At 47.1% G+C, this 26,102-nt stretch overlaps 1 protein-coding gene across 1 annotated transcript in view; it reads right to left on the bottom strand.

Moving 5' to 3' along the window:
• Positions 1–11,069: 11,069 nt before the first annotated feature.
• The window catches only part of LOC311532793 (protein-arginine deiminase type-2-like), a 75,003-nt gene continuing 59,970 nt past the window's right edge, over positions 11,070–26,102 (bottom strand). Inside the window, exons 11-16 of the mRNA XM_084651619.1 lie at positions 21,376–21,527; positions 20,354–20,498; positions 17,820–17,913; positions 15,072–15,157; positions 13,024–13,152; positions 11,070–11,698 (exon numbers count right to left, since the gene is read on the bottom strand). Of these exons, the coding sequence (XP_084507745.1) occupies positions 11,465–11,698; positions 13,024–13,152; positions 15,072–15,157; positions 17,820–17,913; positions 20,354–20,498; positions 21,376–21,527 (840 nt within the window). The 3' untranslated portion in view covers positions 11,070–11,464. The remainder of the gene's footprint in view (positions 11,699–13,023; positions 13,153–15,071; positions 15,158–17,819; positions 17,914–20,353; positions 20,499–21,375; positions 21,528–26,102) is intronic.

Consider the following 26,102-nt stretch of genomic DNA (forward strand, 5'->3'; position numbering starts at 1 on the left):
CCCCAAATTCGAGCCGGCAACGTCGATTTAAGCGCTAATCCACTTGTCAGGGGTGGAGTAAGGAAATCGATTTTAAGAGCCCTTTAAGTCGAAATAAAGGGCTTCATTGTGTGGACGGGTGCAGGTTTACATCGATTTAACGCTGCTAAATTCGACCTAAAGTCCTAGTGTAGACCAGGGCTAAGACTACCAGATTAAAACCTCAATGGGTGAATTACTTTGTTGTTTGGCTGCTGAGCAAGCTGACCCTCTCCTGCAGCTTGCAAGTCAGTCTTTGTCAGCGATTGTCCTCCCGTCACTTCAAACACATACCTACAGGAGCAGATTCCTGCCCTCCGTGTTGGGAGGTGTAGCGGGGAGGGGAATGGCCTTTTAAACCCTTATGACATCTTCAAGCAATTAATTTCTATCCTGACCTGTAGCAACCCTTGCTATTCTTGTCCTGGGCCCCTCACAGTGCTGCAGCTGCAGCTCACTCCTGACCTGAGCACCCCTTGCTATTTCAGCCTGGGCCTCTCATCATGCTCAATCATTGCCAAATCATGCTCAATTGTGCCAAAATGTGTGGTTGTGTTAGGAGCTGGGCAGATGTCCACTGCAGACTCAGATGAAACCACGTGACTCATTTTCACTGATGAGCTGATCTAAAACGGAACTGAAGTCACTGGAGCTGAATGCCTCTGCTTTAACCATTGAGCAACCTAATGACCAGACAAAGGGCTCTTAGATGTTGAAAAGAACTTTCTCTGTTCTGCAGTTATCTTTAAAACCAGTTGTTACATTCGGTAAAAGTCACCTTTTCTCTAGAGATTAGAATAGCTTTGTCAAGTATTAAAGATCTTATCCTGCATTATTAAAGGCAATGGGAGTTATGTCATTGATTTCAATGGGAGAAGAATTGGGCCATTAGCTTGCTTTTGGTCTGGGTCCCTTTCAGTGCCTGGACTCCCCTAGGCTGGGCAAGGCCAGTTTTTATAGCATCGTTCCTCCCTGATCCCTTCACTGTCAGATCAGCAACTATGCAAGAAATACCTTTTTCTTTTCTATTGACCATTTGCAGAATTGAAGACTAGTAATGGCAGGCCCGGATCACCTGGTACCATTTTCTGCTCTGTTACCTGGGTGCAATTGCATCAGCGTAACTGAAAGCAGCGTTTGGCCCTATGGGCCCAATCCAAAGCCCATGAAATCAAGGTGGGGGGAACATTCAATGGGTTTCAGTGGGCACTGGCTCAGGTCCTATATTCCCAACTGTGACCCGGGTGGCAATTGCCATTACAGCTTTGCAAAGGCATCAGGGAGAATTGCTCGGGCACAAAATCTTCTGGTCTGCTTTTCACAGTGATCTTAATGAAAACTGATGCTCTTTAAAAATAATAAACCCAAATGGCTGGAATGCTGACAGTTGAGTTAATATCTGTAACATCAAAGCAATGTTCATTGTAAAGATTACGGGCGAGAAAACAGCAAATTAAATATTCTGTTAAATTTTACATGCCTGAATTGGTTAGTATGGAAATTCCTGCAAGAGGTTTCTTACTTTAGTTACAGGAAAGAAACACTGTTTAAGGCATTCAGTATCTTCAGCTATGTTAGCCAGGTTATAATTCTTGGTTACTTCTGACCCACTCTCTTGCACATCAGGTTTTCCTTAAGACCATTTCCATATTAGAATTTTAGATCTGTTTATTAAAGCATCAGCAAACTCCTGTCTTTTTAAGCTATGCTGACTGACACCAGCTGAGGATCTAGCCCTATGTTGATTTACACCAAGCAAAGACCTGGCCCCACGACTTTGCCTAGCTTCTTAATATTTCACTTTCCAACTTGGAGAAGCTGTGGCTACATTAACACTTAAACGGTGCATCTTCTGGGGGTGACAGAATTTCCCCATCCTTAGAGGTGCTGAATTTGAGCGTTCTCCCTTTTAAGTGGCAGACAGAATTCAGGGCATTATTGCAGGCCCAGTGGACAGGTGTGTTAGAAGCTGTCCCACTGGTAAAAGGATATGGTGGGAGAGGTCACAAGACAGCAGATGAGGGAGACCTGCTGCTCTGTGCTGTGCATAGCTCTGGCATTTCAGGCACTTTTCCCTTTTCAAGCAGGATCCTGTTTCCCTCGTCCCAAAGACGCATCCCATTCCACAGCTGTGCCCCAACTCCAGCCCTCGACTTCAAACCCTTTGACCTGCCTGCAGATTACAGAACTCCATTCCCCCTGCTAACATACCCACTCCCAAGCCAGGGTCGCTGGTAACCCAAGGTGCCCTTTGCATAACAGAGAGGTGACCAGGAGCTGGCATGCCCTGTTTCCTTCAGGGCAGAGAAAGCAATGCCAAGGGGCCATGGGGCTCTGTCCTGTGTGTTGACAGCCGTTACTTTTAGAACCTCTTCCACAATATTTGTCCTTAATACATCACCACCACCACCCCCCCCCGCCCCGGGGTTGCTAAAAGTCTGCTAGGCTAATTGATCTAGGTCATGATAGGCATCAGGGCTGCCTCATCTCTTGCCTTCTTCATCTTGGCCTTGTTGAAATGATCAGTTATTGATCCCATGTGAGTCACAGGAAACAGAGAAGAGGAGGCAGTCCCTGCCCTGAGGAGCCTACAATCTAAACTGCAGAGACCATGCAGCTCAGATGCAGAATGAGCACTAGGAAGCAACCGGAAGGTCTAACTAAATTGATCTCAAAGCAGTACAGGCACTTATGGCCTGGTGTTCAAAGATGCAGAGCATTTGTAGTCACATTGACTTACCTTGGAGCTAGGGTTGCTCATTAGCTGTGAGAATTAGGCCAGTATTGTCACTAGTTATCATGCTACGGAACACGCCTCGTCTGGCAGGAGAACAGATGGGGCAGGATAGGTCTCACAAGGCCAGAGTAGAGACTGCAGATCCACTGTTGGATATTCAATGGACCTTTCGTTATGACAGATGTGAGCTGGTCCCCTGCAATGCTGCCTTCACTCCAGCGCTGGCTTACGGAGGGTCACCAGCGTGAGGATCGTTTGAGGGGAGTCACTGATTTTGTTCATGCTAACGAAACTCCTGGTTTTCCCTCCCACCATGATCTTCTGTTGCTCTGGTTGCTCATCAGCTGTGGCTCACCTCCATTCTCACCCCTCCCATCTCCTGATTTAGGGCCTGACGCTGAGACAGGCAGGTGATTCACAATGCCCATTGACTTCAGGGGGACGGGCAGATGGCTTAGCACTTCTTCCACCATTTTCTTTCTTGCCACTGCTCCCTACCCTCAGACTTTTGCTGCCAAGGGAGCCTCTGGGGCAGGGCACCATGTGGGATGGCACAGTTCACATGGCCCTAGCTCTGCTCCCCTCATGACTGGCTACATCGGAATTCCCATGGGCTCATCAGACCCTATAAAGCTCTGGTGGGGACACATTAAATCACTGTCCCTCTGCTATAATCCTGGGCAGTCTTATCTAATTCATTCCCATTGGTTCAGTAACCTGATTGAGTGTCACACAGTCCATTGTCTTTTCTGATTCATTCATCTCTAGGCACCTGGGGTAACAATGACGTGGATGAAGCTGGAGGTGCCGGGGTGCATACAGGCGCTGGTTCTGAGTAAGGGTGGCTTTGTGGCCACGGCCTGAGACGGGGATGCCGTAGAGCTGACTTCGGTTCCTGACTCCACCACTCTTCCTTGGGCAAGTCATTTAATCTCCGAGATTCACTTCCCATCTGTAAAATGAGGAGAATAAGCCCTTGGTTAGGGGTGAGTTAAATCTTGTTGCAACTGGTGGGAGTAACAGCCGCCCTTCATTTGGGATAAACGTAAGAGACAATTAAGCGCCTTGTAGAACAATAGGAACCTCCACCCAAAACACAGAAACAATGAAAGCCTCTTGGGAACCTCGGCTTTGTGGGTGAAGGAGTTTCGGGAGAGCTTTGTGCCTTTCTGTGTGCGAGAGAAGCAGGAGACACAGCTAGAACAAGCCCTGGGAACATGCCACTGAGGACAGCCTAGAAAGAGAGCTTTTGGGTTAAATGCTGGCTATAAAGTGGCTTAGTATTGTGAGCAAAGAAACTATCACCTACTGTTTGAGTCCTCCTGTGTTCAGGGAAACAGGGCTTTGGATGTTCTTTGTAAATAAACAGGAACGCATCAAAGAAATACCTGACTCCCTCATCCATTTTTCCCTCCTAAGCAAAACACCACACTAGCCCTTGAATTTTGGCTAACCTCTTGGGTAAAAGAGAGGTAACATGTCCTTTCTTCCATCTTCTGTCTGTCTTTCAGGGCAGGGACTGTCTTTTACTATGGGCACAAACAGTGCCTAGCATATTGAGGCCCCCCAATTTTGGATGGGGGCCCCTAGGTGCTGCTGTGATACAAATAAATAATCATTCCTCACACTGGTGCAACACCGCAGAAGAAAATGGACTTACTCCTGCTTTACACCGCTGAGGAAAGGAGGAGAGAATCAGGGCTGGGGTGTCATATGCCCACTGTAGCTTACAAGCAGAACGGAGAAGTCCTTTGGCATGCTCAGTGCAAACTCCGCGTTGGAGAACAATGCCAAGACTTGAACTTATAGAAAGAATCCTTTTGATTTCTCTGCTCAGAGATGACACCGAAGAGCGTCAAAAGACTCAGGAGTTTATTTGGCTGAGAGAAGTCTTAGCAGCTGATCTTCCTCTGCATTCATTGCTGGTGGAAAATCTAATAATCGGGGTGTTAAAAATGTCGATGTATATGTTACTGCCGCTTGTTACTAAACACAGTGGAAATTTGACCTGGGCTCATTAAGTGGATGTCCTCATCTAATCAGCATGGCCACTGCCTCACAAGTCAGCTATTTCTCCTGTTTGCTTTGGCCGAAGACCTCCGAAAACATTCCACACAAATTGAGGAGCATAATTAGACCCTTCATTTGGGAGAGAAAGAATGTCTGACTAAAGCTTCCTTCAGCTGTGGATTCCATCTTCCAGGACAGGTGGACGAGGGTCAACAGGCATGCCTGACCTGGACCTCCCGCTAGCGGGGTGACGGCACAGCCCCATTTGGAGCAAGAGGGCATGCACCCCCTTGCTTGCGTTGCATTTCACATAGTTGGAGGCACTTCAGCTGCTGCAAGTTCTGAACACTTTAGCAGGATGGTAACCCTATCTGGCATCACAACAAAGACAGGCAGGTTTGGAGCTCACCAGTTATGTGGTCTATCTTTCTCTAGCCTCCACTCTCCATTCCTCCAGCGGGCAGATTCCCAGAACAGACAGCGATGTCATCCGTTGGCCCTCCCTGGCAGCCGGCTGACTGGCCTGTCCTTACTGGGAGTCTCACCCCCTACAAGCCATTTAGTATCTTTTGAGCCACTTGAGACTAAATTTAATCTTGGGCCAGGGTGGCGGTGGTATTAGCATCAGCGGTGACACTGTCTTAGTGAATGCTCCGGCTTTATGGGGGCTGCAGCCGTCTCCTGTCACACAGCACCTTGTTCCGGCTCTTTTTCTAACCTGATCTCCTTGCTGGAGGGTTTGGGCTCAGTCCAGACGGCTGAGAATGCTTTGCACATGCAAATAGTGCCCTTCACTTGAGCCTCTCAAGGCACTTCTCCACGTTGGTGAGTGCTAGCCTCCTGGCTGGGGAAACTGAGGCCCAGCTTGCTTTGCTCAAAGTTACAGAGGGAATCAATGGCAGAATAGGGCATAGAACTGGGCCAGCAGTAACTTAGGCACCCTCTGCTTTCATGATTTGGGCCCCTTGCCTGGGGATTCTGGCGTCAGAGAGAGCTGGATGCCAACGTGAAAGCAAAGGACTTTAGTGAAGCTGTTGGTCTACCGGAGATCAAATTCCCTTCTAGTTCCACAGGGGGGCAGCTTCTTTCTATGATGCCAGGGAACCTCACAGCATCTCCAGCCCCAACTCAGATTATTTCTGCGTAGGGAACAATCTGCCCCCAACAAATTAATGCTGTAAAAATCTTCCATAGGAACACAGCTAAAAGCCATCAATTTAACTTCCTCCTATCAAGCAAGCAACTCAAGGATCACCAGTTTGATTGGTTGGAGGCCTAGTCCAATTCCAGTTGCTGTCTCTGGCGGGTAAGCCATGTGTCATTGTAACTGCCCCCTTGCATTGCCTCCAGCAATTGTGCTAAAAAGAGGACTGGTTCCTGGTTTCCGTGGCTAGTAGGAGAATCTCCTGCTCAGGGTTAGTATGTAATTGGCAATACTGGGGCTTGTTCCTGAAATATGTCAAGCCACTAAAAACATGGGGAGTTGGGGGCACTCAGCCCTTCACAGGATTAGGTCCATTCTGCCTTCTATCCATGGATCTCAAAGCACATCACAACCACTGTCGAGGCAAGCCTCACTACACCCCCTAGGTGTGCCTTATTTCCAAATGGGGAAACTGAGGCACAGAGCAGGGAAGGCACTTGTCTGGGGTCTCATGGTGTGTAAGAAATGGTATACAACTAGCTGCTTGGGTCTGACTGAGGCATCAGCTTGCATGTTGCTGATGGGAGGGGGCCCTACCTACACTGGACGATCAAATGCATGCCAAAGACATTGTGGCTACAGCAGCTAATTTACACTCCATATAATAGATGGGAAGGATTTGGTTCTGTGTGGTTGGCTTTCACAATATCCCCACAGGCAGACCTATAACGCTGTCTCCTGTCTACATTCTAATCCCCAAACAATCTCCCAATGACTGGGATTTCAGCGGGGAGGGGAACAGGGAGTAGCTGTCTGACTCTTTTCATGGCGCTTCTACCCTTTCATCCTTTGCTGTCCTCTTGTTCTGGCTCTCCAGAGCACTAGCCTGGAACGGGGTGAGCAGCCTCTTGTTAAAAAAGAGGTCTTTTCTGGGCCTTTGCCCCCGTTGAAGGAACCCTGCGTCATCTAATAGTCTGTGTTGCTTTCTATAGTATTGTGTGTGGTCATTGCTTGTCTCGCTCTTCCACTGGCCATTCTGCTGCCTTGACTGGCATGTAACTGAAGCCTGCCCATAGACTGGAGGAGGGCGTGCGCTCATCTCCAGCTTTATTTTTTGTGCTGCAGGTTGCTGAACTCACAAAATATTAGAAGTGATAATGTTTGCCTTTGGACACTGGGATCCTCAGAGGACGTAGGTCTGATTTTGGGCACTGTGCTAGAGAAATCAGTCGATAAGTCAATTTGCATGTGTTATGCATCCTCTCTTATAGAGTCCAGATTCTTCACGACGCATCATTTACTCCAGTGAGAAGTGCTGCCAGATCAGAAAGGTAGAGTTTTCTACCCACTTTGGATCAACGTGGATGACTGCCCGAGATGCAAGGCAGTGGAAAATAAATCTGCATTTTAGACACGTTAGAATGGACTCAAACCTACAGAAATGCTGGTTGAAGAGATGGACGGAGCAGGGAGAGAAAATGAAGAGTTTTCATAGTGAAATCTAACCTCATAGAAAAGTAACATTTCAAGCACGAAAAGGCGTTATTTAACGTACAATAGAAGATACTCTCAGAATATCCCAGGGCTGCATTTCGCACTCCCCCGCCCAATACACAGTGAAACTTGCACACAGGAGCATCACCATTAGGCACTCCTCTCTTTTAAGCAACAATGTAAAGTGTCATCAAGGTTTCCAGAGCAGTTTTATTTCTCCTTCATTTATATGCCCATCTCTACTAAGCAACCAATTTTTGATGGTCTATTGCATGGTCACATGAGGCTAGGTTCAGAGCTGGGCAAAAAAAGCCCAGTAAACTGTAATTGACTAGCACAGAACCAGCCAGGGATACATTAGAACTGCCATGAAGAGTGGTAATTGCTGTCTCTGGACACCTAGTATTTAGGTATCTAACTCCCTTGGAGGATCTGGGTCCTGGTTACTATGTAGGATTCTCAGGGAAGAGGGATTTGGTTCAAAATCAATCTGCGCCTTCTCTTACTAAGTACAAATAATACAAAGAGATTCAGTGGAAATCAAAGGCTGGACAGACTAGGCTCTGGTTCATCATATTTGGGACCATTTCTTTACTGTCCAGAGTGTCTCCTTTAAAAAGGACCAGTTTCCTTCCACTTGGGGCAGAATGCCATCCAGCCAAGAGGATGGACCCCTCTCTACAGTTCTGGAGAGATCATACCTCTAATATTGTGTCCCTTTCTGTACCTCAGGTCCAACAGATACAGATGTGCTGGGGATAGTATAAAAAAGAGCAAAACGATGAAGAATGGTTGAGGGATTGATTGATTTACGAGGAAAGATGTGCAGAGACTGGGTAATGCATGAACGTAACGATCTCAGCTAACCGAGGTATGTAAATACCTGAAAGAGAAAATATTTAAGGTGTGCAAAGAGGCATAACTGGAAATGAGGGGATGAAGTTAAGAAAGGGAAAATTTAGGCTGACAATAGGGGAAAATCTTCCTGGCAGCGAGTGTGACACCCTGGCACCACAATATTCACCACTATCGTGTAATTAGGATATATTTTGCATAACGTATGTCTTGTAAGGTATCATGTCTTGATCTGCTAGACAGTAATATCTCATTGGATTGTATGTGCTATCATTGTATGTGAAGTTTTGAAATTTGGCTCTGTGTGTGTTACTGAAACATATTGTGAGATTGAAAACAGGCACAAGCAGCCTTTCAGGTGCAACAGTAAAAAGGCCAAACAATGTGAATGGTTTATTCAGGAAATGCACACAAGCACAGGAATTACCCCAGGAACTGTGTACAATAGAAACTTCTCAGAGATAGCACTGCACAATGGGAACTGTTTGACCCGGGTCATAGCAAAAGAGCTTTCCAGCAAGTGGGTAGAAAATATAAAAGGGGAAAAATGACATCATGGGCGGTCCTCACTCTCCCTACAACAACACACCTGGAAACATCTGAGGAATAAAGACTGAACGGGGGTGAAGTGATGATCCCAGGCTAAGGGATTGCTAACCCATGTATGAAAACCTGGGAAACCCAAGCTGCAAAGCCAAGACAGCCTGTGCCTTAAGAATCTGCCAGCCTGTTTATCACTCCGGGTGGGAATTTGCTAATTCATACCTATCTAGTATGTTAAACTCAGTTTGCAGTTTTGTTTATTTACTAGGTAATCTGCTTTGAGCTGTTTGTTATCACTTATAATCACTTAAAATCTATCTTTTTGTAGTTAATAAACTTATTTTATCTTTTAATCCACACCAGTGTGCATTTGACTAACGTGTCTGGGGAAAAACTCAGCTTGGTTACCACAAGTGTGCATGGTCCTCGTCACATTGAGGGAGAGGCGGTCCGGGTATTAAACTCATATACTGGCCAGATTTGACTAGGGCAGGATGGTACTGCTCTGGGGTCGTAGGCTGGTGGTTAGAGAGCCTGCATGTGACTGCAGCTGGGTGTGACCCTACCTGTGTGAATGCTGGTGGAAGTGCAAGCTTGGAGGGCTTTGCAACTTGTCACAGCAGCACAGTGTGAGAGGGAGCCCAGGCTGGTGGGTCAGAGGGCTCAGTGATACCCCAGTTCCAGATGGCACCCTGGGGGGAACCCATCACAGCGAGATCTATGGAATAATCTCCCAAGGAAAATTATGGAAATCACGTCTCATGGAATTTAAACGTAGACTCGACAAAAATACTACCAAACATAATGCTGAAAACATTAAATGGATGATCTGTTAAATGGATGATCTGTTAGGCTTTTCTAACTCTAATTTCTATGAATTCATGGAACAAAAGGTGTGAGACTCAAGAGCTTTTGGGCTGATGTCCAGTCCAAGTCTGGCAGCTTGATAGCCTTATACATGGACAAGACATTCCTCTTAATCTAGGGGTCACTTCACATGGGTTGAACTCTGATTCCAGAGAGTAAACAAAGCTTGTCTTCCATATCTACTTGAAATGCAGGAATGTCCTGTTTGTTTGGATGATGGAAGCAATCCCTAAATTGTCCACTTACACATAAAGCCATAGAATTTAAGTCCAGAAAGGACCATCAGATCATCTACTCACCTCCTGTAGATCACAGGCCACCAATACCCCGCAGCATCCACACACTGAACCCAACAATCAAAATCAGACCAAAGTATCACAGCCCACAGGAGACTAAACTATTATGTGCCACAGACAAGGGGGACCGAGGTGGCCTTGAGGGAGGTGGTTCCATAGAGGAAAGCTTATAAACAAAATTTTGCTTTTGAACAAAACCAGACCATATTCTTCCCTGCTGTGATTCCAATGACTTCCGTGAATAAGTTTGGCCACTGATGCTTAATGTTCAGCAGCAGATTTGAGACTTTCAAACCCAGTAAAACAATGTCTTGGATTACATAGAACAAGAAAGGGAAAAAATTAGACTTTTGAAATAAATGGTGATTGGTTAACTGCTGTGCAGGGACTTCTTATAGCCTAAATTGGAAACAGTTCAGCTCATTTGCCCTACACATCCTTCATAGCATAAGAATACTGCTGAATGCCAGAAGCAACCATGTTTTCAGCGGATTAGTGTGTTCCCTGGCAGTTTAAAGTTTAAAAAAAAAAGTTACATTCCATTGCCAGATTATAAAAGAATTTATGTTCCTTTCATCCTTTAATTACTCTTCCCTTTACACCTTGCTTTCCAAATTTCCAGAAGTGATGATTAGTGTGGTGTATTGTGGACTGTGTTGGAATTGCAAGGTATCACTTTAAGAGTGGAGGGAGGGGTTCCTGGTCCTCCTTGCTAGGGCGTTTTGTAGGGAAGTATGTGAGCTGGGTCTAGCAGCAGACATTCTGCAGCTAGCCAGCCTCCAGTAAGGTGGGATGAGTTGTGTCTCACTGCCGTAGGCAGCAGCCTGCTTTGTCTTTCTCTGTTTTTTGCATTCTTGTGTGTTATCATGCTGAATTCTCAGAAGTAAAGTCGTGTTACATTGCAACCTCACAGCAAAAGCATTTTATGTTTTTATCTCACTTCTCTGTTTGTGTGCTGTGAAATATACCTGGTAGATCAGCACTCACACCTTTTGGTAGCTGAAATCTTGGTTTCTGCCTCTAATGAAGAGACTACACCTTGAACTATGCAGTGCAGAGAACTAGTGCAGCCAGGATGTGCGTATTTAAAGACAAGACCAAGAGATTTCCACACTTTTTCCATTTAATTATCATGATTACAAATTATTGCCATCAGAACTCAGCAGAAGATGGCTTTTGCTACCATAGTTTCTATCAATCTTTTTTTGGTAGAATGCCCCTGATCAGTTCAACCTCCAGCTGCCATAATCTCCAAGGGCTTGAAAAAACCCAGAATGGAATGGGCTGGGACCTGCAGCATGCAAACCAGAATGGCGTGTGGCTGGAGGACCTTCCCATCTAATGGGTGAAACACACAGAGGCGCCAAAGCACAGCACCGAGACTCCATACCAAAGTTCTAGCGATTAACTCGACCAAGCTCAAGCAAGCAACCAACCAACCGACAAAAAAAGTAGTGCCCACGTGAGCTTCGACTGCAGGAATCTCCACCTGCTCGGCAGCTAGGGAATCACATGCCACCACTTGAAGGAGAAGGGCTTGCGATGGACATTGGTACCGCAGTGGACCTCTCCCAGCATCTTATGGTAGGAGGAAATGTCATCGATGAAGCTGCACATCAGCCCGAGTGGCTCCAGCAGAGAGCGGACATGTGCTTCCAAGCAGCAATCTCCCTCGATGATTGGCCCGAATGGCTTTGGGATTCCCAGGTCTTGAGATAGGACAATCATGTTCACCTGTGTAATAAGGGAGGAGATCAAGGGTTGCATTTCAGGGGAGCCAATGCCAAGGCATGTATGGGGTTTTGAATATGTTTTGATTGAAATGTCAGCTTAACATATAGAATAAAAAAGGCTAGTAACCAAGGTAGGAAGCAAAGGTAAAACTGACGTCTTGCTGTCCCTCCATGACTTCCCTGAGGAACTTACAGGTCAAAACAAACATCCATGGAGCACAGTGCTCATGTGCTTTGGAGACTGCATTGCTTTCCATTGGCCTCTGGGTGCAATGCAAGGTGCTGATGATAGATGGGTGGGAAACGGTTTTCCTGTCCTGCGAAAATTTTTATGATTTAAATTTTTTTCCTGTTCAGGGTCAGGATGAAACTGTGACCTTTTGAAGTGGTTTGCAAAAAAACAGAAGAGACCAGAATAGCCTGGTGGCTATAGCACTCACCTGGATGTGGGAAAAGTTCCTGTTCTAACCAGTTGGTAATTCGGCTGTCTCTCTGGTTTTGACCAGAAATTCCATTCTGGACATGAGAAACATTTCCCAATGAAAGTTGAGTAGAAACTGTTACATTCCTACAAACAGTTTCGGTTTCAACAAATTGATGGACCATTTTTTAATTCTGATTTTAAAAAAATTCCATCGGAAAATTCCCAACCAGCCGCAGTATTGATCTAGCACTATAAATCTAGCACTTTATGGTTCAGGTCACAGATATGGTATCTTTTGCTCTGTCCCTTCCTTTGCGCTTTACCCTGACAGTGGATCAGCTGGGCTACTCAAGTTGGGTTTGAACATCTGAGAGTTCAAGGCTAAAGTGTTCTGAACAGAGGGCTCTTAACTATGAGATTTGCTTCCCTTTCCTTGGTCTGCAAGACCCTATGTTTGCTGAGCTTGTGGGCAAGGGGCCAGGTCAGTCTATTTATTTAAGCCTAAATTAAAAAAAAGAAAAATCACTAAATGATGGGTGCCCAACAGGAGACACCTCGGGGCCCCATTTTCAGAACGGCTGAGCACCAGTGACGTCTAATGAAGTCAGTGGGAGCTACAGGTACTTAGCAGCTCTGAAAATCAGACCCACAGAGTCCCAAATTGGCCCCCCAGAAACCAGGGAGTCTCTTAGGAAACGTTGGCCCTAGGCTTTGTTCTCAGGAGAAGGGTCATTTGGGCTTGGTAGTTCATTTCAGCGTCGGCTGTGGACACTTGGCACATATCGTGGAATTTATATTGCCTGTGTACCTGCAGCGATCATGACAGGCACCCTATTGAAACACTGAAACATAATAGGTGGGGCCCTGAGCCAACCAGTCTCAGGGGAGGGGGCCTCTCTCACCATGTTGGGGAAGTATGCCATGGCTTTGCCCATCTTGTCTATCTTGAAGAGCGCCGGGAGGTCTATGATGTCTTTTTCAGTCAGCCCAAGCTCTTTCTTGAGGATGTCTCTGTTCCAATCGATGCAGCGCTGGGGGTGGGTGGGGGGTGAAGAGAAGGAGGATAATCAGAGGGTTAATATGGGCAAGCACAAGTTGGTCCAACAAGTGGAACAGCAGTATGGGATGTTCTAGGTGTTCTTGGTCCTGCCTCAGTGCGGAGGGATGGACTAGATGTCCTCTTGAGGTCCCTGCCAGCTCTACAATTTTATGATTATCTGATGACAGGGTAATCTCAGCTCCCACTGAAATTGGCTTGGTTCTCTAGCATGATTAAGGTGCAGTTGCATTAGCAGTGCAAGATCCCCACAGGAAATTCAAGGAATGAGGCTAACGTGAAAACTTCCAGGCAGCTGGCACGCAGGATCACCACATTTATCTTCATCCTTGACTCTCGAACCAGGTCAGGAGACCCCAAAAGAGCCTGGAGATTTACTGCCCAGGTCCCTCTTAGAGACCTGAAGATTTGCTTATTTCACTCCCTTGTCCCAGTGTTGATTCATGGCGTTGAAGGCCAGAAGGAATCAATACATCAGAGAAGACCCATGAGAATGCTTAAAGGATTAGAAAACATGTCTTACAATGATAGACTAAAGGAACTCAATTAATTTAGCTTATCAAAGAGAAGGTTAAGGGGTGACTTGACCTGCCAGGGTACTTAAATGGGGAACAAATATTTAATAACGGGCTCTTCAATCTAGTAGAAAAAGATATAACCTGATCGAATGGCTGGAAGTTGAAGCTAGACAAATTCAGACTGGAAATAAGGTGTACATTTTTAATGGTGTGAGTAATTAACCATTAGAACAAGTTTTCAAGAGTCATGGTGGATCCTCCATCACTTGCAATTATAAAATCAGGATTGAATGTTCTTCTAAAAGATCTGCTCTAGGAATTATGTTGGGGCAGTTCTCTGGCCTGTGTTATACACAGGTCAGACTAGATGATCATAATGGACCCTTCCATCTTTAGAATCTATGAGTCAACAGTGTGCCCTTGTTGCCAAGAAGGCTAATGGCATATTGGGCTGCATTAGTAGGAGCATTGCCAGCAGATCGAGGGAAGTGATTATTCCCCTCTGTTCGGCACTGGTAAGGCCACATCTGGAGTATTGCATCCAGTTTTGGCCCCCCACTACAGAAAGGATTTGGACAAATTGGAGAGAGTCCAGCGGAGGGCAATGAAAATGATTAGGGGGTTGGGGCACATGACTTATGAGGAGAGGCTGAGGGAACTGGGCTTATTTAGTCTGCAGAAGAGACGAGTGAGGGGGGATTTGATAGCAGTCTTCAACTATCTGAAGGGGGGTTCTAAAGAGGATGGATCTAGGCTGTTCTCAGTGGTGGCAGATGACAGATCAAGGAGCAATGGTCTCAAGCTGCAATGAGGGAGGTGTAGGTTGAATATTAGGAAAAACTATTTCACTAGGAGGGTGGTGAAGCACGGGAATGGGTTCCCTAGGGAGGTGGTAGAATCTCCATCCTTAAAAACCTCTAACAAAGGTTCGACAAAGCCCTGGCTAGGATGATTTAGTTGGGGTTGGTCCTGCTTTGAGCAGGGGGTTGGACTAGATGACCTCCTGAGGTCTCTTCCAACCCTAATGTATGATTCTATGAATCATCCATTCTGATCTCCTGTCTTTTGCAGGACATTCAGTTTCACCCCATTGCAGTGACTGCCCGCCAGCCACGAGAGTAGGAAGGTTTCCTTTCATCAGTCCTCCCACTAGGGAATGAAAATGCTGCCTTTGCAAACTCTTAGCTCCTGCAATGACCCCCCCGTGCTTCCACTAGCTTAACCTTGCCAGCTATGTTTCTTGTGCCACATATTTACTCAATGGGACAATACCATCTTCCTTTTTCCCCCTTGCCCTCCCCAGCAGCAGTGAAGCACCTTTTGGGATGTCCTCCGCATGCCACAGCCCCACAGTCAGCCCTCGGTAGCTATTTACCTGTACGTATTGGTTCTCCTGCACCATGACCTCATTGGACAGGACCTTGTTAATGGTGACCCGTTTTGTGTCTGCCCCAGAATAACCTATACAGAGAAAACAAAATCAGCCATCTGATTAATGAAATGACAGCCAAAGCAAGCACCCTATACTAGAACATTCCAGTTCATGCTGGAGTTTCAGGGGCCTTGATCAAGGTACTTAAAATTATGAATAAAGTCGAGTCAAACCAACGCCCTGGATCAGAACACCCTGAACTTTGAATTTACATCAGGTCCATCAATAATTATAAAGGACACAGGGCCTGATCTTGAAGTCAACAGAACAACTCCCCCCTTCCCAACTTCTGTGGGTTTGGAGCAGGTCCATAGTGACACGTGAGCCAGACCTTCTGTTTTACAATAGTTGATATAAGCAGAGGTTTCTGGAATCCGGATGGAAAGTCCCGTGGTCTAGGCACTGCACAGCAGCTCAGGAGATTGGGAGTCAGTTCTAGCTTTCAGAATAGCAGCCGTGTTAGTCTGTATCCTCAAAAAGAACAGGAGGACTTGTAGCACTTTAAAGACTAACAAATTTATTTGAGCATAAGCTTAAGTGAGCTACAGCTCACTTCATCGGATGCATGCAGTGGAAAATACAGTGGGGAGATTTATATACACAGAGAACATGAAACAATGGGTGTTACCATACACACTGTAACGAGAGTTCTAGCTTTGTCACTGTCGCACTATGTTACGTTGGGCAAGTCATCAAGGGCTTGTCTACACAGGGAAGTTAGTGTGGAGTCAGATAGGGTGTGACTTTAAAGTGCATTAACTACTCTAAATTAACTCCCTGTGTGGACACTCTTGCTCCGCACTAAGAGTGTCTTTGTGCACTTTAACTTAATATACTTCCAAAGTGTTCACGTGGGAGTTAGCACATGCCGGCAGCTCTGGGCTTTCCCCCGCATGTAGATAACCAACTAGGACAAAGTTCCCAACCACGGCCAGTGATTTTGGGTGCCCGACTGAAGATGCTCATTTGCAGGGGTGCTGAGCACCCAGGGTTCTTGCGGACTTCATCTGGGGCTGATGGGGCTCAACGATTGTGGAAAATCAGGCGAGCAGGGTCTAAAGCTGTGTCCTCAAAACCAGAGGCACCTATAAGCTGTGCTCATCCTGAGAATGTTGCCCTTAATTCCTCTGGGCCTCACATGGCTAATGATGCTTCTCTACCTCGTATGGGGGTTGTGAGGACGAAGCTCTCAGTAACTCTGGTGATGGGAGATGTGTCAGTACCTAGGCCTGCACCAGAGATGGGCTGAAGAGTTTAAGTGGTGCACTTGTCCCTGGCACTAGGGGGAATTTCATCCTAAGGGAAGAACTCATAATTAGAAGGTGTCCAAGCCAACTGCTCAGTCCAAAGAATCTGAAATGTCAGTGCTGCTTTGTGTGCTATGAGCCATCTAACGCCTTTACTGCTCATGAACGCTATTCAACAGCTGCACTATCTCGGTAATCTTCCTCTTTCTAAATGAGAGATTAAGTCCCTGGCAGAGCCGGCACAAAATAAATCATGGTACGTCAGGCCCTATATGGGAGAAAAGCTGCTGGAAAAAAAAAATCTGCAGTTTGCAAACTATGGACCAAGTTTCAAGAGCTGTCAGCAGAAGCATTAAAATATCTACTGTTGGTGGGTCCATATATCATTGTCTCACGGCCTCCATGTTACACAGTAATCCAGAGATTTAATGGCATTTCACCCCGGGGAAAATTCACCCCTATGCAGAGGGCCAACTCAAACCATATGCATCGCTGAAGTCCCACGCAACTTCTCAAAATAGAGCTTGAGTGGGACATTTATGAATTGCACCCTCAGCAGGTGGTTATCTTGTGGGATTGGCTACTGCAGGGGTTAGAGACAGTCAAACACCGGGGGCTGGATTACTTATGATAATTAACAACCAGCATGCTTGCTGACAACGAAAATACATCAGCTTCATTCTTCCGAGTGTAAGACAATCACTTCCGGGATTAGGGAAGAATTCCTTTCTTACTCCCCCTTGGAAATCATTGATGAATTGGCCAGGTGCATTGTGGGCATTTCCCACTGATGCATCTTGAGGCAGGACGTCTGACTTGATGGACCAAATGACCTCATCCAGTTTGGCAAATCTTCTTTTCTCTTTGGGAAAAAACCCCCAGCATTTTAGATGCCCCTTTCGGAGACCAAATCAATTTCTCCCGTCTGATGAAAATGACAGTACTTTGGATACATTTCAAACAAAAACACAAGTACATTCTATGTGCCAGCTCAACATTTTGTAGATCCCCTTCTTTGTAAAGGGGCGCTAATTCCTTTGGCTTGTCCTGAAGCACAAAGAAAATAAAGACATGAAATCAGATGCATCTGTAGAGAAAAAAAATACTTTGGAACACTTCAGATAGAATGTCCAGTTCAAAGTAATTATTCCACAGACAGGACACGATGTTTCAGTTTTGGGTTACAGTCAGAGTTGCCTGAGTCTGGGGGTGTGCAGTAATATATGGCTCTGCACCATTCACTGAGGGTCAATACCTGAAGCCACATTTTATAGCTGGGGAAACTGAGGCAGGAAGCTGCTAAGTGACTTGGGATGAGTCAGTAGCAGGGTGGGGAATGGAACTCAGGTCTTCTATCACCCTTAGTTGCTCTCACCACTAAGCCATACTGTCTCCCCTTACTGACTGCCTCTTTTTGCCGGGAAGCAGGTATGTAGTAACTTACCTTTGAACATGGTGGCTTCTCCATGGCCCTCCTTCTGCTTCTCTCGGAAGAGCTTGTAGCAGGCCGACGTGCTGGCCATGAGCATCCGGAATTGCTGGGAGAAAGAGGGGGAGGAAGGGAGTAAGGGACTCGCGAAGAGGAAAGCACCAAATAACTATAATCAAGAGCAGCCATAATAATTTACAACTCAGTAACAAACGCACAGTTGGTCCACCACACTGAACACAAACTCCTTCTGGTCAGGGACCGCCCCTAAGAGCCAAGGGAGCTAATGGGAAAGAGCCAGGTTACTATAACTCCCTCTTACTCCACTGGGCACGGCCTCCCTATTGACCTCATCAAGATTTGGAAACCCACAGCTCGCTGGTGCAGTTTCTCGGATCCTCCCAACCTAAGAAGCACCCGGCGCCTTTCACCCTGCGTTGAACCCTATATATTTACTCCCATGTCCTGCAATCACTAACACTGGTTACAAAGCTCTCAAGAGTCATTGGTAAAGACCAGCTGTGCTAGATCTTCTTAAGGCCAACGAGCCGCTTCTGTCAAAACAAGGACTAAGAAGGTGTTTGCTTAGCAGCTGTGGCAAAGGGGACTGAACTGTCCATTATAATGGCTGTGCAATGAGCAAGGGAAATTCAGTGAACCCGCTCCACTAGGGCACACACTTCACAGGCAGAAGAATTTAATACATGTCTAGATGCAAACATTTCTGGCCATTTGTTTTTGGCCGGGCTTGTTTTTGTTTCGGTCGGTCAACGATCTAGTTCTTGGGATGGTGCGGCAGTCAAACTATTCTCTTCCGGGGCTGCATCCTGAGGGGTAAGGAGCAGCTGCAGCACCCACTGAACCCGTCTTGCCCGCAGGAAATGCTAAATTAACCCTATGCCACTTTAGTTACTCGCTGCTGCCACTTTAGTTACTCGCTGCTTTTAGTCACCCACATTTTAGACCTTTCTCGTTCATTCAGAAATGAGCAGGCTGAGTTTTCTTTTGCACCTGTCTCACATCATTGAGGCCTCGAAGCGTCTCACAGGCAGAACAAGGCCTGGGATGATCAAAGGAATCTAGCGGACAAAGGCCTGGTCTCTACTACAAAGTTTTGCAAGGATAGCTGTGTCAGCTAGGAATATGTAACGGGTGTGGGGGGGAAATCACACCTCCTAGCCGACACAGCTATGCTGGCAACCCCCCCCAGCGTAGATGTGCCGATGATGAGAGAGCAGTGCTTCTGTTGGCAACACTAATGTCATCAGGGGCGGCAGGGTTGTATCATTTTTGGTGGTGCCCAGAACGGGTCCAAGTCCTGGAAACCCCCCCCCCCCCGCCTGCCTTGTAAGCCGATATATATTTTTTTAAATAACGTAAAAATGTGAGGGCTCTGGGGTGGGGCTGGTGATGAGGGGTTTGGGGTGTAGGAGGGGGCGTAGGGCTGGGGCAGAGGGTTGGGGTGCGGGGGGGGTGAGGGCTCTGGCTGCAGGTGCAGGCTCTGGGATGGGGTGGGGCTGGGGATGACGAGTTTGGGGTGCAGACAGGCTGCCCCGGGGCTGGGGCCAGAGAGGAGGACTCCCACCAGCCCTCTCCCCGCTGGCAGCAGCGAGCTCCAGAGGAGGAGCCCCTCTACCCCCTCGGCAGCACACTCACCCTGCACCACTGTCCCTCAGGTGCAGGAAGCTCCCTCGCCTCCCCTATGGTGGGTGCTGGGTGCGGGGGTGGGGAGAGGAGGGCTGCTATCACATGTGCACCTCCTCCCCTGCTGCTGCCCCTCACTGTAGCCTCACTGGGGGTGGGGGATGGGGCTGCCCCATGCCCAGCATGTGGCAGGAGCGGTGACTGCGGGCAGGGGGGCCCTCTCTGCTGCTGGAGGGTCCTGCCAGAAAAGGGAAGGGTCCGTCTGTCCATCCGAGGCAGAAGGGCAGGGTCAGGGTCAGGTTGCCCTGGCACTTGTGGTTGGGGGGTGCTAGGACCCAACGGTGGCAGTTGATGCCGGGGCACAGAGCAGAGCATGGAGCTGCAGGGGGCAGCCCCCCAGGGCGCAGGGAGGGATGCCCGGGGGCGGCAGGCTGGGCCGGAGCAGAGACCCGGCCCCGAACATTATTGGAGCCGGGCCCCCCGGGCCCTGAATATTGCTGGAGCATGGGCACCATGGGCCCATATAACTCGCTACCCCTGAACGTCATACAGGAGGTGGTGTAGTTACGCGGGCAGGACGCCTACTGGTGGTGTCTGCCAGCCTAGCAGTACCAACGTGGGCCCTGTAGAGTAGGCCTGGCCTTAGACACTCAACTCTGACTGAACTCCCATTGGTGCTTTTGAAAATATCAGCCCATGCCACTAACACCAAACAGATCAACGAATGGCCTCCTTCCCTGCCCTGAGACAACAGGGGCAGGTTTCCATTTCAGTTTCATTTTTTCAGAGATGGGGCAAACATTATGCCCAAAGAGCTTGATAAATTTCCAACAAAAACCTAGCAGGGGCTTGAAGCTTGTTCCTTTCCCTTGTAACCTTTGGAAAATTGCCACCTGGTAGGTCACCTTTTTGTCAGGAAGGGGCACAAAAGTCACAAACTCATCCACATGACCCACGGTCAGCCAATCAGAGTAGAGCTCCACAGGCGACTGGATTTGCTGAGCATAGAGGAACTCTCTCACCACCTTGGTCATCCTCCTCCCAGCAGATCTAGTGGTTGATTGTCCAAAGGGCAAAAAAAAAAAAAAGAAGAAAATAACATTTTAGAAGGGAGACAAAGTGACAATGACGATGGTTTGAAGAACAAAGCGATGCAACCAAAACCGTGACTGCCCCGTCAATCCCCATCCAGCTCGGCAGAGACAGAGATTGTGGTGATGCTAACAATTCCTTTTCTACTGGCGTTTCCTAAAGACACCAACAAGTACGTTCATGAAGGTCACTCCACTCCTGTGCGGACAGACAGCTCAAGTGCATGACCCACTTAACATCCATCCCAAGGTGATGCTGATAAAATTTTATAGCAAATTGTTGGTGATGAACGATTGCCATGGCCAAAACAGCTAAGAAAAGTCAGCCCGTGACCTTGCTAAACCACAGTCACTCACAACTGGAGAGGAGTCCAGACGCTGCTGATCTTTGGAGGGGATTGTGAGGGACGATTGGAACCCAAATTGCAAATTGGATTTTGCACACACCCCTCCGTAGATTTATAGATTACAAGGCCAGAATGGACCATTGTAATAATCTACTATGGCCTGTGTAAAACAGGCTGTAGGACTTCCCTGACTTAATTTGTGTTTGAACCTAGAGCAGATTTTTTAGAAAAAACATCCATTCTTGATTTAAAAAATGCCAGTGATGGAAAATTATAACGGGCCAAACAAATCCCCCGAATCTGTTGACGAGGTGTCAACAACCACAGTTCACCCTACAGGAGGGATCGAGAACTGCTCGGGCTAGAAATACACACAGACACACCATATACCCAGCTGTGTGGAGACAGATGGGCAGTTAACAGAGACCAGTGGTATCCTTACGACCCCCGATTGCTGTGAAACACGCCATCTTCCTAACTCTCTCTTACGTGGGGAAGCTGCTTCCAATGAGGATCCTCCCTAGGGGATATGCCTTCCCGTTGACGGTCACCGGAGGGCTGACTTCCAGGTTGCCGAAGGAGTCGAGACTGGTGACAGCCTCGAATAGAGGCTCCCTAGTCACGTAGCCGAAGTCTGGGCCCTGGAAACACAGCAATCAGCACAAGTGTTTATAGTGAATTCTCCTTCCTTGTCCCAACCCCATGTGGTCTTTACCAGACACACCCATTATGCCTAAAGTTCCTGAACTCAGCATAGATGAATAAAATTAGTTTACCAAGATTGCTATGTAACTAGAGCAGTAGGCATAGATTGGGCTAGTGTGGCACTAGGGATTAATGGTGGAGCAGCACCCTTGGACCTGCTCTGTCTTTGGCATTTGACACACATAGTGCTCATAGATACAATGGCTTAACTGCATCCCTTACAGCCTGAAGGTTTGATTGTGTCCGACAGTCCATGGATACATGAAAAGAAAAGGAGTACTTGTGTCACCTAGTCTCTAAGGTGCCACAAGTACTCCTTTTCGTTTTGTGAATACAGACTAACACGGCTGTTACTCTGAAACCTGTCATGGATACATGATGAGGGTTCAGGAGGAGGGGGTTACATGGCAAGGGACCCCCTTCTCTCCAATTGATGCCCTCACTCTTCTCCGCACAATTGAGCAGATCTGTTTAGGCATGGAAGGAAGTGCAAGCGGCCCACCGTCCTAGGGTGATGGAGTTGCCTCTGGAGCATATCTTCCCTGGGAGCTGCGCTGCCAGGTGGAAATCTGGCTGAGTCTTCAGAGACTCACGCTGCAGCATGTCCTCTTAGTGTCCCTTCCAGGGCAGGCCGTGACCCTGAGTTTCTGTAAGTGTTGGTGATACTCTCAGATGAACTAGAAAGCTCAGGAACTCATCTGCATTTATCTCTTTTTTGGTCAAACTTTCATGCGGTGGTGTGCAACCAGACTGGCTCTCCATATTGTACATGTGGCTGTGATTTCCTTTACTGACTACCCAAATCAGCTGTCGCTCACAGAAAAATGAAGGGACCATTTGGGATGCACTACGTCCCATTAGAACCCCTTCCTCCCCGTCCCACCCGGTTCCACCCTGGTTGTTTGACAGGTGTTTTGATGTTTGCAGGCTCACATATCCCCCACCCACAATGCAATTATCAGAAGATCACTGTCTGACTTACACAAACCCTTTGCTGGCCAAACGAGTAGGTAGGAGGGTAAAGTGGCAGCTGGAATGGTTTACAGTAAACAGTCAGACATGCAGAGGGGAAAATGTCATCCTCCTCAACTCAACACTGCTCCAACTTCCAGAGGGTCAAAATATCAAGAGCATTAGCAGAGGGAAACCTGTGAATGAGCAGTTCTTCATGAAAGCTGGCAAATGTTCATGGTACAATGGGGTTGCGAAGGATGAAATTCACCCCTGTGCAGAGTCATGCCAAGGACTATGCCCCACTTAAGTCTTATTTTCAGGGGCCTAGTGGAAGTGGCACTTACGCGGTCTTGGGGTGATGCTCTGCAGGGGTTGAATTTCACACGATCTGCATTGCCCGCAATAATTTGCTGACATTTTGGGTCAACTGCACCAGGGAAACATGGCAATATTGAAAAGGGAAATAAATGCTAACAGTGCAGCAAAACCATTCACTGCCGTTCCAGAGGTATGGTAAGACTGTCTGGCAAGTGGTTTACAAAAGACAACACAAGAAGCCATTGATGTGCATACACATTGCTTTCACACTGTGATGTGTGAGTAACAATCTGATTTGCAACGTTATGGTTTAAATTCTAGGGGAAAGGGAAAAGCTGACAATGGAAGAGGCTGCTCGCGCTTGGGTATAAAGAAGTTGCATTAGCAAGGGAAAATGTATTGCAATGTTGCAGAACTGGCAGGCAGAACTGGCAGGCCGCTGTGCAACTTCATTGACATCAGCCTAGTTGTGCCAGGGATAAATTTGGGCCACTTAGTTTAGTGCAGCTGGGGGTGGGGACGGGGCGGGGACTGATTCTCCACTACCTTGCATCTTGTGTTCTCATTTACACCCGTGCAAAATGCTGCCAATCCAGAATTCTACACTCACATTAAACCAGGAGGCGATCCCAAAAGGGATCCCTTCACGCGCACAGTAGGCCCCATTTCTGCGGGGGCCATTAGAATGATTTATACGAGAATGCGGACGTGTCGGTTTAACAGGTTGGTTTCTGCTTACTCCTCCGAATGTTCTGGGCTCATTTAGCTCTAGAGGCATGAGAAGGGAGCCTGCTTTTATTCGACGGGGAAGAAGATCTCACTTTCTCTTTCCATCCTCTCGCCAGCTTCCGGAGATTAGTTGTTTGGACTTTTTTTTCTGAAAGGGCCTGAAATCCTTCCCTTGCCAGGATTTCCCTGGGGGAGCTCAGGCTTTATTTTTGCTTAAGCAGTTCAGGTTCGAAAGCACTGTCTGAACCAGTGATACTCAGATGGCTCGTGAGCCGCAAGTGGCTCTTTAATGCCTCTCCTGTGGCTCTGCAGCATATGGTATTAAAACACGGTGTAATATCACTGTTAACCAATCTAAGTTATGAACCAATCAGGATGCTTTCCCTGTGTTATTAACCAGTGAAGTTATCAACTTGCACTCAGTTATTAACTTATTTGCTGTGAGAATAATATATAAACTAAATATTTCCCAGTCACACTGTTTAAATATGAATGATAAGTGATCACTCGTTACCCAGTATGATTGTCTTCCATGGGAGTTATGGGTCCTCAGGTGGCTAATAAGGCCAATCCTTGAACCACAAGTTCTATTACAATGAGGGCAGATGTTTTCAGGCTCAGCGGGAGGCTGTTCACCATGACTGGAAGCCAGTCTCTCCTTTCTCCTGCACCTCTTGTCCTCTTCAGCTTGTCGGCGAGCAAGTTCAATATGCAAGGGACCATCACGTAGGACTTCACCCCATTTTAAGCGATCCTGGGCAAGTGTCTCCCAAGTGTCAATATTACACTTTTTTAGGTTGTCCTTCAGCAAGTCCTTATAATGCTTGTGTTGTCCACGCACATTATGGTGCCCTTCTTTCAGCTGAGAGAACAGGACCTGTTCTGGGAGGCGATGGTCTGGCATCTGGACAATGTGACCAGTCCAGCGGAATTGCTGACGAACGATCATTGCCTCGATACTGGTGGTCTTTGCCTCTTCCAGAACATTAATACTGGTGCGCCTGTCTTCCCATTTGATCTTCAGAATCTTACAAAGGCAGCGTTGATGGTGCCTCTCAAGGACTTTCAAGTGGTGTCTATAGGTTGTCCAAGTTTCAGACCCATATAACAGTGTTGGGAGAATAACAGCTTGATAAACAAGAAGCTTGGTATCTGTTCGAATGTCGTGATCTTCAAAAACCCTGTGCCGCAAATGAGAAAAAGCTACACTGGCACAGCTCAGGCGGTGTTGGATTCCTGCATCAACATCTGCCTTGGATGAGAGATGACTTCCAAGGCAGAGGAAATGATCGACATTCTCCAGTGCCACTCCATTGATTTTGATAGACGGGGCATGAAATACCGCATTTGGAGAGGGCTGATAGAGCACTTTAGTCTTCTTGATATTAAGAGTGAGACCAAAGACATGCATAAGCATTGGCAAACACGTTCAAGACAGTTTGAAGATCTTTCTCAGGGTGGGCAAGGATTGCGTTGTCATCAGCATACTGGAGTTCCACAAGAGATGGTGTGGAGATCTTACTCTTGGCTTTCAGCCTGCTAACCCTGAACAGCTTTCCGTCCATTCTGTAAATGATTTCAATGCCAGCTGTAAACTTCCCAGCAATCAGGTAAAGAATGACAGCAATAAAAACTGCAAACATGGTTGGAGTTATGATACAGCCCTGTTTGAAACGTTCACTCTGGGAGCCAGTGCTGCTCAGAACAGTAGCTTTCATGTTATCATGAAGGAATTTTAGGACATTGATGTATTTATCAGGACATCCAATCTTAGAAAGTACAGTCCAGAGGGCATGGCGATTCACTGAATCAAAGGCTTTAGTTAGATCAATAAAAGCTATGTACAGTGGTCAGTTTTGCTGACACTTTTCTTGCAGCTGCCGTGCTGTGAAGATCCTATCCGCAGTTCTATGACATGGTCGGAAACCACTCTGTGACTCCGGTAAAATTTCTTCGGAGAGGGGCAGAAAGCGGGTTGCAAGGATCCACGCCAGAACTTTGCCTGCAATGGCTAGGAGGGAGATACTACAATAATTTCCACAATCCACTTTATCTCCTTTCTTGAAGAGGGTAACAATCAGGGCATCCCGCATTTCACTGGGTATCTCCTCCTTTATCCAGATTTTAAGGATAAGCAGGTAAAGCTGCCAAATTAGCTCTGGTCCACCATCTTTAAAGATTTCAGTGGGGATCCCATCTAGACCTGCTGCCTTGTTGTTCTTCATCTGCTTGGTGGCATTGTGTACCTCATACAAATTGAGAGGGTCTCCGAGCTCATCCCTAAATTGTTGGTGTGGGATTTGCTCAAGGACTTCATCTGCAACTACAGAATTACAGTTAAGGAGCTCTTCAAAATGTTCTTTCCAGCAAGAATTGATGGCTTCATTGTCCTTCAAAAGTGTGGTTCCATCCTTAGAGTGAAGAGGATTCGTACCATGGCAAATTGGCCCATAAATAGCCTTGGTGGCACTAAAGAAACCACATGTATTGTGGATATCCGTGAGATGTTG

The sequence above is a fragment of the Lepidochelys olivacea genome (assembly GCF_965140295.1).
Source record: "Lepidochelys olivacea isolate rLepOli2 genome assembly, chromosome: 18".
NCBI classification, from domain to species: domain Eukaryota; kingdom Metazoa; phylum Chordata; order Testudines; family Cheloniidae; genus Lepidochelys; species Lepidochelys olivacea.